Genomic DNA, 14,358 nt, shown 5'->3' on the forward strand with positions numbered 1-14,358 from the left:
ATATTATATAAGATGTTGTATACTGATGTTACAATTATCTAAGCTGAAAGTCAGGTTGAGTTACAGAACGCTTAATAAAAAAATGTTTGCTATGCATGACTATTGTTCATTGTGGAACTTAAGTTTAAAAGTTGCGAAAACAAAGGTTGTATTCACAAAATTTGAAGTTGGCAATAACAATTATGTATTTTATTATGATAATACCAAACTTTACATTGTTCCTCTTTTTTCATTCCTTGGGGTGCAGATACAGGAAATTCTCAGAAACGTATTCTTGATCGAGCCAGAAACAAGATGTTTGCATGAATGACCCAAATGAAATTTACCTATCTCCATTCAGTTACATTTATTTGATAATGGTATTACTCCTATCTTGTTGTATGGATCTGAAGTATGGGGTTTCGAAAACATCAAAAGTATTGAGTTAAATTGAAAAACTGTACATTTATATTTAAAATGGAAACGTTTACACCATATTGTATGGGTTACATGCAGTGACTTGGGTATAAATATTTATGCAAAAACTACAGAAACAAGCCCAGTAGCAAAAACCAATTATACATGTTAAAGCTGCATTCTCACAGATTGAATGTTTTGACAGCATTTTATTTTTTTGTCAAGGAACGAGCCATTATTTGCGAAAATGCATGGAAACCAGTTATATAAGACTGCTGACAAAAATTTAGATCGAAGATTTTTATATTTAAGCTCAAAAATTGATGTTTTATGCATTTTACTTAAACCGTTAGTACCATCAAACATTAATTTTCGAACGGAAATATGAAAATCTGCGATCTGATCCTTTGCCAGCAATCTTATATCATTGGTTTGCAGATATTAACGTAAATATTTGCTTTTTCCAAGACAAAAAAATAAAAAAAAGTTATACAAATGATAAATCTAAGGCTATTGGAGTAAAGTGATTACTGCTTAAAATGATAAAATCAGTAAGATATTGTACGATACTGCTTATAATTTGTGGTTAACCTTTCATGGATTTCATATGTTAAATCATGTTGCGACTATTTTTTGTGTTTTTTTGTCCAAATTTCTAAGTATCAGAAAATGAAAAGGCATTTTTAAATATATTTTAAATTCTAGGTTGTATGGCCAGTGTTTTTTTTTTGCAAAACTTGAGTAGCGGTGTCTAATACATCTAAGTGTGTAGTATATAGGTTGTTTGGGGAATATCTTGATATGTTCTCTAGGAATTCAGCTTTGTCACTGTGGAATTTTAATCTATGAATCTTTATCGAGCAAATGAAAATGGTAGATATCTTAATGTTGAACGGAAGCATCGTTAATGCCACCTGTCTCCCAGTAATTCTCTTGCTGATGAATACTATTATTTGTTCGAATGTATTTTTTTTTTAATAATGATAGGAAGAAACATTTACAACATCATTGTGTGTATCTCATTCGAATAATTACAAACTTGAGGAACCTATAAAAAGAAAAGATAGGACAACCTGAACTCATTGTGTGAACCAATACTATCAAGCTTTCGACAACTCATTCTCTGTATAAGTCAAAACTTTAGACATTTTAAGATGTTTTTTTGAAGTGTATGGTACATGATATCTCCACTGTCTCAAAATTAGTATGCATTATGTATATTATATATATATATATATATATATATATATATATATATATATATATATATATATAATTATATATATATATATATATATATATATATATATATATTAAAACATGTTTTTGTTTTGACTAAACTTATTTTCATTTGTAATAATCACATGAATGTAATATGCCTCGACAGATCTGCATTCAGGTACATGTATTGTACTTATATGCATTGAATTTAAATGTGAACATTCTCCCTAATTATAAGTTGAACAACCGAGCATTGCGAAAGAACCCGGTAAAACCAAGCAGTCAACGTGATCCATTAGTATGAATATTGTGATAAAAACATCCCCGACTCAAAAAGAGGAATCTTAACCAACATAATAAATCATATTGTTTTTAACTTCACGGTAATTAGATGCTCACACTACTAGGGAGAAAATATCTATGCATCTAAGTTTGACATATCACATAGATGGGAGCTCTCTCAGACAAAACATGCTATTGTTGCTATCATTGCTGGCTGTGGGAAGCCTTGGGTCTATAAAGTGCATATTATTAGGTGATGAAACTGCCCTGAACGTTGGTGATGTTGTTCAATATAAAGGTACGTCAAATAAGAATATACAATAAATGTTTATATTCAGAATCGTAATTGTTAACGAATAATGTCAAAATATAAATGAATGGCATCATTTTAAATATTCCAAATATCAATACGGGCTCGCGACAGAGTGAAGCTCAGTTGATTTTTATCTTCAAGCTACATGTATGTGTATATGAAAATAGGACCACCTTCTTAAAAGAGCTTAAAGTAGGAGCCTAAATAAACAAAGCAAGCAGTATATTTTTGTTTCACAAATCATTTTGGGCATTTGAACGCTGATGTTATATTTAATGTTTACACCGTGTTAAATTGACCCTGACACTCTTATGTTAATCGAAACATTCGATGAAAACTGATCAAAGTTATTTTTTATAAGTTATGAATAGGGTTATCTTTTAATGTTTAAATTGAGAAATAAGTGCCGGAGACTCTACTGTCAGGTGTCTTTGGAAAGAACCAGCGATTTCTACAATCATTTGCCTCTTTACACCCATGCCATATATGCAAAATAGTCAAATACGAGAATGCACTAAGTATAAAAAATGCGATTGTGTAGAGAGTGAAACTTTAACGTTTAACGCAAAATGATTGTTGTTTGTTTTGCATTTTATATGTGCATCATTTATCACTAGATTGGGGTTTGTGCACATTGTGAAATAAAAGTACACCAAGTAAACAAATTGCGCTTTTTTTTAAAAGAGAATGTTTTTTAATATTGAGTGAACATTTAATGTAGCATATCGCATTCACCAGTTTTCGTTTTAAATGAGAACATATATAATGTATAAGATTAAGACACAGCGTGAGCAGAACTAGACAAACAGACAGTTTAATTATTCGACGTATACAAGTTAACAGCGTCATTATATAAATGTATTTATACCAGAGAATAAGGACCAGCTTAGGGTCAGGTTGACCGTTAAGCTGCTTTAATGAGTTTGACATGACATCACCCACTTTAAAGCAACTGTGCACCAGATGACCAATTTGCAAAAAAAAAGAAAATTGTCGAAAACTGACATAAACTTGGTATTAATGTGTACAATGCATTGAAACTTACTAACTGAAGTACCACATAGTTTACAATTTATTTAAGTTTAGCAGTTATTTCGTATGTTTCCATTAAAAACGTTTACTGGGTATGTCTACCTAGTAGAATTCATTCCTTATGTGTGATTGGCTAGTCGATGTTATCACGTGATGTTACCAAGTTATGTATATAGCTTAAATATACCACTCGTTCAGAGTAATCCTTCGTAGCTCAGTGGATACACGGGTTCGAACCCGGTCTCCGACACATTTTTTTTTACATTTTGGTACCTTTTTTACAATTATGATATCAAAGCGTAACACATTCTATTAAAGAATTGCCCTGAGATTCATTACAGAAAAAAATAATTGGGGTACCAATCTGGTGTACAGTCCCTTTAACACAATATTTAGTGGCGATGTTTATTATGATTTTGAAGACATTTAGCATCTATTTAACTTAAGCCAAAGATCCGATCTATTAAAAGAGCCTGTTTGCCTTTGACCATTTACAAATTATCTACATATGGTCGAAACACAAACGTACAAGTATATAGCAATTATATATTGACAAAACATATCTGTAAACGGTTACCCACTCTATTTAACAAATCAGACATAGCTGAGTACTACACATTTTTCTGTAATGACGTATATTATCATAATAATGAATATTGTATTGTTTTGTAAACACACTGTGCATTATGATTTAGAGTTCTTAATTCTAATGGGAATATACGGTCAACTTTACCACAATTCTTTTTCCAAAATGTTCTCCACAAAGCATATTAGTATTTTATTGAACGTTGAACTCGAGCTTGAAATCCATCGTTTAAGACAGAAGTGAACAATTTACCAAAAGCAGCTCAAAATGGAAATGCCACATAAACATGTTTTTTCTCATAAACTAGGAAACATAACTTTATCCGAAAAAACAAATGCCATTACTGTAACTTCGAAAGAATAAAGTTGAAAATTATTTATGATTTTGCTGCACTGCTCTAAATCAGTTTAATTTTGATTCTGCAAAGTGTTTCATATTTAGTATGTTGTTGCTTTTCAAAAACAAGTCATGGTATTATCAAGCCATTGGTCTCGTCGTCCTGCAAAACGTAAACATTGGCTCTACTTCGAAAATTGATTTTAAAAAAATCAGATGTACACAAGTTACAGGTGAAAGTTATTCACATGTGTTGCAATATTTAATTGTTGCTTTGAGATATTTTGTCGTTTTCAAAAACTGTTTTTACCAATATTTAAATGAAAAAGTACAGAAACAAGCTCAGTAGCCAAAAGTTTAAACATAAACCCTGTTTAATTGCACAGGGTAAACGCCAAAAACATAGAAAACAAAAACAAGCAATCACAAACAAAAAACATGAAACAACAGCACAAAACTCCACAAACAACACAGTACTGATACCACCTTGGAACCGTCAGTAAAATGTAAATTTACTGGGGTTTAAGTTTAAATAAACTCACCAAAAGTACATTGACATGGAACTTAGTGAATGTGTTACCAGTGACTATACCAACATGTTCGCAAGGTCCATCACATAATGAAATGATAGAATAATTACAATGAAATTGCTCCTCATGTATTTTTATTTATCATTAAGGACTTAGAAATATATTGTAACATTTTTACTTTTTGGGTTAATCATATGTCAATATCAAATGCCATTGCGAGGTTTAGATACTATTCAAAACATAACATTGATAATTTATTAAGTAGATCACACATGTATTCATACTTTCGCTTTCACTTAACTTTTCCATAGGGCAAAAGAAATCTTCTGGCAGAGCCTAAATACTTTCAAACAGTGCTTACATTTCGATGAGCTGAGCTATTGAAAAATATAAAACTTAGACAATCTAGCCGTAATTTTCGAAATAACTCGAAAAGAATGTTTTTATTATGTTACCAAACCATTTTGTAAATTAAAAAATAGGCCCTAAGCTCTTGTGTCTAGTTATATGCATATGATCTAAATGTGAAAATCTTATTTTCTAGTCAATATTTGTATAAAAAAACTACAGAAACAAGCTTAGTAGTCGAAAGTTTAAACATAAACCACGTTTTATGGCACAGGGTCAACACCAATGGCATAGAACACAAAAACAAACAATCACAAATCAAAACTATGGAACAGCAGCACAAAACTCCACAACCAACACAGTTCATATATACTATAACTAAAAAAAATAGGTGTGTTTATCAAGGAGTGTTAGGTATCGCCTTGGAACGGTCAGTAAAATGTAAATTTACTGGGGATTTAAACCAGTTTGTGTGCACAACCTCACCCTTTCCTCATCCCGAATAAAGTAAGAACGTAAATGGTAAATCTTATCAAAGTATGCTTTAACTTGCTGGGTCAAAAACAGTTCAAAACAGTCAATACATTATATTTATTTCTTCATGCAAGTACAATCAAAAAAGTTTCTTCATTTACAATGCAGTTAACTGTTTTATCCAATTTTGTGGTTATAATGAATGTTAATATTATCAACCGCAACACTGTATCTTGGCTTTGAAACAAACAACATCATGTAAAAAATAATCATGTTTGAAGATGCTGTAGTAGAGATTTATTACTTTTTTTACCTGAGCTAGACTGCCATTTTACCTCATTTAAGTATTTTAAGTGTGTAAGTTTTATATGTTTGAAATGAATTCATTCGATTGTCTTAAATGATCTTGCCGTTAAAGTTGTAAGTTAATTTAAATTAATTCGTTATTTTTGTCGTAGACGCAGGTTAACCATTAAAATAAATGATATGATGTGCTGAAATAAACTGATATAAATAATAAAAAAAAGATACATAGACTAACAAATGGAAATCGTGCATGGAGTTTGATCATGCTATATAGTGTTGTCGCTAGACGTTTTAACGTGTCTCGTTCGACAATTTCTTGCTTAGTACAGCGGATAGATGACACAGGGAGTGTGTCAGGCAGGTCAAGGTTAGGTGCGCCTCGCGTGACGTCAGCACGTCAAGACAATATCATACGTATACGTCATCTCCGCGATCGTTTTTTGCAGCGTTTTCAACGTCGAGCCTTATGAATGCTGTAGAGGAAGGATTATCAACCGCCATACAGTGAGAAATCGGCTTCTATAGCGAGGCATACACTGCATGAGACCTATCGTCTCACGCAGCGTCAACGTCAATTTTGACGCCAGTGGGCGGTCGACAACCGTGCTCATCGATAGAGTTTCGTGATATGTAGTGATGAGTCACAATTTAATATCATCAATCCTGACAAGGACTTGCGAGTATACAAGCGGAGTAATGAATGCAACTCACGTAACTGCATATTGTTATATAACCATTTCGGTGGCGGCAATTAATTAAAATTAAAATCAACCTAAACGTATTATGATGTTGATTTGTGACCTTCTGTTTAATTTGATTACCATAGGAGTGCTGTTTCATGTATTATTTATATAAGTAAATTTTGTTGTGTTGGTTATTAAATAGTAAATACAGCCTTATTAAAACCAGTTTAGCGTGTTTGATTACATCAGTTTAACACATTTTTTTGCAGAAGCTTTGCAACTAAACTCTTTTAGTTGTTTTGGGATGGTTTAAAAAATCAGTTTTCATAGCAACGTATATTTCATTGATAAATGGATGTTTTTGTTGTTATCATGACCCTTTTTAGTGTATTTTTTCATTCAAAAGTGTGAGTGTGTTTTTAAAATATTCGTAATAAAATGTAAAACATCAATTTACTTTTTGTTTATAAATATCTCTACTTTGCAAGAAATTTCGTGTTATTTTTCATGTACCCTAGTTAAGCGAAAATTGCCAAAGCAGCGCCAAAAATGCGATATTCTTGTTTTCTGTCGACTAAAATGTTCCAAGGATAGTACTTACTGTTCAGTTAACCCGAAAATATGATTTTTTTCCACATATGGTGCCAAGAGTTTGAAATATAACCAGTATGAATTATTTTAAGAAAAACAAACAAGTGAAACTCGTAAAAAATGCGGTTTAAATAAATTTCGACGGAAACGATTTTTTTTACTTTACTGCCTACATCACAATATCAGTAATGTTTTTTGTCGGTATGAATGACAATGGAACGTGAAGGTTTATTTCGTACCTAAATATACCCCCCCCCCCCCACCCCCACCCCCAGTAATTAACTGATATGTATGGCATTAATGTAAACTATTTCTATCGATCGTTTTCAGACTGCGATGACATTCTAAAGAGTGGAAAGTACCAAAAGCCAGGGGCGTATCTTGTCTACCCCAACTCATCTGAACCAATCACTGTAAGCACAATAAAAAAATCACGTATTGAGCACGTTGTTTTCACGAGATATTTTGATACAGACATACTTATCATATTAATCAGGCGTCATCGTAAACAAGCAATTGCTCTTCATTCAGTGCACAAGTTTTTCTAATAGAATCGTTTTAACAAATAGAAAAACAGCGTCAATACTCACCGAATCGATGACTTGACCCAAAACAGTGAACCACGAAACATGGGCGCACATGACAGTACTGTCCTTGTTCATGAAACTTTATCAGTAAGTTCTCCTTGATGAAATATTGGATAAATTAGAAAGTAGGTCACGTGGTTTCAAAACTAGGTAACTAGGTCAAATCTTATTTTTTTGTCTGGAACCATATCATCGGAACCTTATCTGGGTCTCAAATGCTTGTAAAATTGGGTCACATGGGTTCAAAAACTAGGTTTAAATGTCAAATCTTAGAACAATCTTTGAAACACAGCAAAAGCATTTTATTTGGTCCACTATTCAATAAACGTAATCATATGGTGCTCTTTATGAAATCTCACTGTATTTTAAAATCGGTCAAACACTAGGTCATAATGTCAATTTTTAGAAAAGAACTTTGGAACATATAGGAAAAATATCAGGTTCGATCTGTATGAAACTAAAACAGGATGTTTTCCTTGATAAAATCGATGACTCGTTTGAAACTGGGTCACGTGAGGTCAGAAAATAGGTCACTATGTCAAATTTAAATGCTTCTCTATATGCAATATCCTTTTATTTCAAACAGTTGCAAACAATCTAGCATCTCATATCTAATGCACATAAGAGTCCATTACTCTGCAGGCGTATTGCATGTTTCGGTTGGCAATATTTCACCAACGCGTGATTTCCTTGTCATCTAGTTTGCTTAATCTGGCAGAGGATATCAATTCAAAGAATTTAATTATTGTAAAATATTACCAAAATGACATTATTGTGTAGTTTCTCATACACACGTACATGTAGTTAGCGTCCTTGTCTTCTTTTCACAGGTCTACTGCGACTTTGGTCTTAATATTGTCACGCACGTTATTATGCAGCAGAAGTACGGTCTCGTGTCCTTCAATAAGTCGTATAAGGATTACGACTCTGGTTTCGGCAATGTGAGCGAAGGTGATTTTTGGATTGGTCTGCAAAATATGACAAAGTACACTAATGCAGGTATGGACAAATTGGTCATCGCTTCTATGGGGTTTTATAACAGTGAGGTTATTTTGGCCCGTTTTTGTGCGGCAGATGAAGATCTTATCTACCGTTAATTTCTGAGACATTGGAAAATAACCCTTTGTAGAAGTAACAATACGCTCAAGTGACCTTTAATTTGAAAAATATGTTTACAACAAGAGGAAGAAGGTCATTATATAAATCAGTGTGTGTATACCACGTGATAAATTACGTCATAAATGCTACGTCGGAAGGAACATTTTACTTCGAATGAAGACTTTTAACAATATAACTTTCCTATTTCTTCACCCTTTTAAATGAAACATAGCGCAGTCTACGCCGCTTACGGAGCCCCGTCTTCGGTCTTTTACCAGCGTTTGATTGAGAGTTTAGTTTCTTAAACACTTCGACAAACCTTTCCACAATACGGCCGTCTGACGGAGCACTGTCAAAGCATTATAATGGAAACAGGTTTGTCGAAGTGTTTGATGAAACTAATCATCTTATCGAATTCCGGTAATAAAACTAGGGCGAGGCTCGTCAAGCGGCATAGACTGCCCTTTGTTTCATTTAAAATGGTGTAGTTAAAGAAATGTTATCTTTGATTTAAGTTTTCATTTGAAGAGAAATATTGCCTTCCGACGTAGCATTTATGACGAAAATATCACGTGGTATACACACACTGTAAATACAAATTCTGCATAAGAAGGGTATTTGAGGATACTTCCTCTGGTTTAACACTACTGTGTAAAATACATAGAAAAGAAGGTTTTGTATAGACTGAAATCCAGACACTCTAGAAAGATTTCGTGATTTGGTATACAATGTGTGTATACCACGTGGTAGATTACGTCATAAATGCTTCGTCGGAAGGCAATATTTTGCTTCAAATGAAGACTTTAAACAAAGACAACTTTACTATTGATTCACCATATTAAATGAAACATGGCGCAGTCTATCTACGCCGCTTATACAGCCTCGCCTTCGATATTTAATTATAGTTTGATTCAGAGTATAGTTTCATAAAACACCTTTTCACAAAACCGCCGTCTAACGGAACTCTGTCAAAACATTATATTTGAAACAGGTTTGTCGACGTGTTTGATGAAACTAATCATCGTATTAAACTCCGGTAATAAAACGAAGGCGGGGCTCTTTAAGCGGCATAGACTGGCCTTTGTTTCATTTAAAATGGTGAAGAAAAAGAGAAGATATCTTTGTTTTTCGTCATCATTAGAAACAAAATTGAAAGCATAAATGACGTAATTTATCACGTGGTATACACACACTGGTATAAGAGACAATTACCTTGGTAGAAGTGTTTTCCGGGTGTTTTTAGCATGGTCTAGTTTTGATAAAATTGTGAAAGAAATGTTTGTTTTCATTCTGATTGTAGAGTTTCTGTGTTTTATTTTTTTCCTAATATAAGGTATTGTTTCAGGGTTAAACACTTTTGTTTTTATCTTTCAGTTATATGCTGAAATATTGACGAACCAACAATTACTAAACGAAATTACAGTTTAACCGTTGTATTTGATGATTGAGCGCCAAGCGTTTTTACCCTTGCCTTCGGGTTAGACTTTTTCGGCAAACGCAGTATTGTATCCCATGAAATGGAACGTCTAATATGTTCGACAATTCATATTCATATGAATTTCGTGCTAAAGGTTACAACGTGCTGACACTGACGATGCAGGATTGGTCAAACCAAACCAAGGTTGTCCGCTATAATAACTTTCGCCTTGGCACAGCTGCCGAAGGGTACCGGCTCACTATCGGTGGATACCACTCTGCGAACTCTGACCTCCCAGATAATCTCTACCACAACAACGGCGCGCGTTTTGCGACGCCTGACAAACCGGACACTCAAAATTGTGCAACAAATCAGGGCGGAGGTAAGTGGCTGCCTGACTAGCTTCATCTGATACTGGACTGTATTATTATTAACACACAGTTTCGGCCAATGGCGTTAACGATCAGAATATACATGAATTGCGTCCTTTCAATGAAAATAACTTTATATACGAATCTTATATAAATGTTTATAAAATAATTCGTTATTTAATATTCACATATATAATTCTATATAATTAAGCGTTATAGTATGCGCATAATAAATATCAAACATCAGCACCAGCAACAACTACTGAAAACTACTGACTGCGCTTACAGAATGATTGTTTTACGGGTTTTTTTGGCATAATGTTCATAAACATAGCCCGGGCCCCAATATCTCGAAACTTATTAAGCTTAATAGGCTTCAGTAACTTATTCCTATTAGCCAAATAACATACTTAAATTTGATTTTGGTCAATGAAAAATTATTATAATTGTTTTTATCGTAAACAATAATTCCTATTCAAGTATAAACAATCTGAAAGAAGTAAATATTATGCAATTATTGAAAAACAAAATTAGTCAGCTTAGCTTAATCCTGTTATAATGGACTTATGAAGTTTTGAGAAAATGGGGCCAGGTCATTCATTGTCTTGTCTCATCTAACTCCTCAAGATACAATCGCCAATCATTACAGGTTGGTGGTATAACTACTGCACGTTTACTCTGCCCACTGGTCACTACTATAGTGGCGGCAGCTACACACCACCAGCGAGCTATTACAATGGCATATACTACAAGGACTGGCATGGTTTCGCTTACTCCCTGAAATACATCAAAATGGAACTGTCCACTGCCTAGATTGGTGGATTACTATTTACTGTTATCAACTCCTTCACACCCTTTTTAAATGTGCCTTAAAAGTGACATCCTAATCTTTACAGATTTTTTTTTTAAATTTGCATATTCATATTGTAAATTTTAAACGTCATGTGACCAATTCCTGTCCATCCTATGTAATACGCATTCAAGGTGTGGTTTATGTTTCATGAAATGATATTTTTATAACGCCTTTGTTTCCATTTATTTAAAAAGTTGTTTTTCTCTTCCGTTATCTTGATACAGTGTGTGTATAGCACGTGGTAAATTGCGCCATATATGCTACATCGGAAGGCAATATTTGCTTCCAATCGAATGATGACTAAAAACAAAGATAACTTTTCTTTTTCATCACCATATTAAATGAAACAAAGGGCAATCTATGCCGCTTAAAGAGCCCCGCCTTCGTTTTATTACCTGAATTTGATTTGGTGATTATATAGTTTCCTCAAACACTTCGACGGACCTGTTTCCAAAATAATGTTTTTTTCTCTTCCGTCGTCTTGATAAAGTCATACATTTATTTATTAGTGTGTGTATATACAACGTGATAAGTTACGTCATAAATGCTACGTCGGAAGGCAACATTTTGCTTAAAATGAAGACTTCAAACAAAGATGTTCACTATTTCTTCACTATTTCAGATGTAACATAACGCAGTATATTCATTGAGAGTTCAGTGCAACGTGCTTAGTGGTTTTGGCTATACTTTTGATGATTTGTTGTTAACACATGCATGTTAATTGCCTTGATTATATATAAATATTGAATACTGTTAATCGATCGGAACACCTCGGCCTTTTTCCATCGAAAACAACCTTGGATGTATATGGACGTTTTACAATTTCAAAATCTTTACATTTAACTACACTACAAGTAGATCTCATAGTTATTACAATTTAGCAAATAAACCTAAGGACTTACCCCCTGGAGTAAACTTTTTATCCAATAAAACACTTCACTGGGAATCTGAGCTTAGTAATACAAATTACACATACAATACTACGATTAATTTATATTGTTGTTATTGGTTTTACGAATCATTTCTTTCGATGTACCGGCATACATTCACGTCGGCTCATATATAAAGCCTTTCGATTTTGAGGTCAATTCGTCAAAGGTAAATGTTGTGTTGACCTTAAGATGACTTTCAACTGAAAATCGATTTCCACTCAGGGATACATCTTAACCGTGATATTAACTCTCCTGATATTGAGGTCAGTGGGTCAAAGGTCAAGGTCGTGGTAACCTTCAGATGAAAATAGGCTTATATTCAATATCTGACGAACGCTTTGGACCAGAAAACAAATTTAAACTCGGTATCATGATTGGTCATGACCAGCAGATGAACCATAGTATTTTTTTAGGTAAGTGGATCAAAGATCAAGTTGGTGGTGACCTTAAGCTTAAAATAGGTGTCCGATCAATATCTGGCGGACGCTTTGGCCCAAGGACCTCACACTTTGTAGGCAGGTTGGTCAAGACTTGCAGAAGAAACACATTGCTTTTGAGGTGAGTGGATCGATGGTCAAGGTCGTTGTGACCGTAAGCTGAAAAAACGCAGTTTCCTATCAATAATTGAAAAATGCTTAAGTCAAGAGACCTCGAACTTGGTAGAGGTCCTTCAAAGATGACCAGCACCCTAACCGTTTTGGCGTAAGTTGAACAAAAATCAAGGTCGTGGTGACTTTGAGCTGAAAATGCGATTCCATTCTTTAACTGACAAATGCTTGTACCCAGAAACCTCAACCTTGGTATGCTGTTTTACTGCATCTGCTTTCTTTTAGTCATGTTTCAAAAATCATTCGCGGCGCCTTTGATGCTCTGCATTCAAATTAGTCTTGATTGCATGTTGTTATTATATTTATCTCTGCACGGGGGTCATACCGCTATGTAGCTTTGTTAAGTAAACACTTAACCAAATTTGGCAACGAAACAATAATGCTTTGTTGTAAACACGTGCGCCATGAGTGTGATTTATCTGGCCAGAATTCAAAACTTTAACTTTTAAGTTTGTTTGTTTTTAATTTTAAGCGCAAACCCAATTTCAAACCCAAACAAGACTATACGAGACACAGAACCAGGGGCGTAGCTGAGCCTATTAAGAAGTATAGGCCCACTTGGTAGGGGAATTTTTGTTAAACTATAGATCCGATATTGTGCGATTTGGCGTATATCTGGAGCCTTTTTTTGTCATCAAAAATAGCTTCATAATGCACTTGACTAAAATTTATTTTTGTCTTACGTACGATGTAAAGTAACATAACTGAAATACAAAGCTTTGATACTAACTTGTCAAAAAAGCTTCAAAATAGAAAATGAGTATGTAATGGTTAAACAAGCGTGTCTATTTGACTTTGTTGACGATGATATATCGAGGGTCTTTAAATGAAATCAAAGTTCCTGCATTTAACTGAAGCAAATGTGTTTATTAATGTCTATCTCAACATCGCGATGAATATGGAGGACACCAAGTGAGGATAGCCTCTCGCCGGTCATTGTAGAACGAAGGTATGTCTTAATACGCCTCATTGAACTGAAGGAACGCTCACATGAGGCGGATGTGGCAGGCATGGTCAGCAGTATCTGCAGTATAATGTATATGCAGGGGTAAGCTGCCTCCGATGTCTTGTTTTGTGTCGCCAGCAGTGTTTCGGCTTTCCATCATGCAGCTGCCATCGCAGATTCCACCTACTTACTCCCTCGCTGAACTCTTGCCGAGCCTTGGGCAGGTCTGGTTCATAGGCCTCGTAGATCCTGTCCACATTGGCCGGCTGGAGACCTTCATATTTGGTCGGAATTAACCACTGAGTATCCATTTCTTGAAGCAGGTGGTCAAAACATAGAAGACGGAAACCTTCCAATACCGACTGGGGTCCTGTACGTCATAGTTCGCCCTGTTCCTCTGTCTGGCCGCTTGTCTTGTCACTGCTGGGTCAATCTAGGTAAAACAAAA

At 34.3% G+C, this 14,358-nt stretch overlaps 1 protein-coding gene across 1 annotated transcript; it reads left to right on the plus strand.

The window, feature by feature from the left end:
* Nucleotides 1-2,043: 2,043 nt before the first annotated feature.
* Nucleotides 2,044-11,591, plus strand: LOC128218281 (microfibril-associated glycoprotein 4-like). The gene is made up of 5 exons (XM_052925915.1): nt 2,044-2,197; nt 7,429-7,511; nt 8,516-8,684; nt 10,355-10,582; nt 11,221-11,591. Exons 1-5 carry the CDS (start codon nt 2,089-2,091, stop codon nt 11,382-11,384), a joined length of 753 nt encoding a protein of 250 aa, XP_052781875.1. The 5' UTR covers nt 2,044-2,088; the 3' UTR covers nt 11,385-11,591.
* Nucleotides 11,592-14,358: the final 2,767 nt, after the last annotated feature.

The sequence above is a fragment of the Mya arenaria genome, chromosome 14 (genome assembly GCF_026914265.1).
Source record: "Mya arenaria isolate MELC-2E11 chromosome 14, ASM2691426v1".
Classification (NCBI taxonomy): Eukaryota; Metazoa; Mollusca; class Bivalvia; order Myida; family Myidae; genus Mya; species Mya arenaria.

Coding starts and splice junctions, on each gene's coding strand:
- LOC128218281 (XM_052925915.1), top strand. CDS start 2,089: ATGCTATTGTTGCTATCATTGCTGGCTGTGGGAAGCCTTGGGTCTATA. Junction 2,198..7,428: donor TGATGTTGTTCAATATAAAG/GTACGTCAAATA, acceptor GATCGTTTTCAG/ACTGCGATGACATTCTAAAG. Junction 10,583..11,220: donor TGCAACAAATCAGGGCGGAG/GTAAGTGGCTGC, acceptor CAATCATTACAG/GTTGGTGGTATAACTACTGC.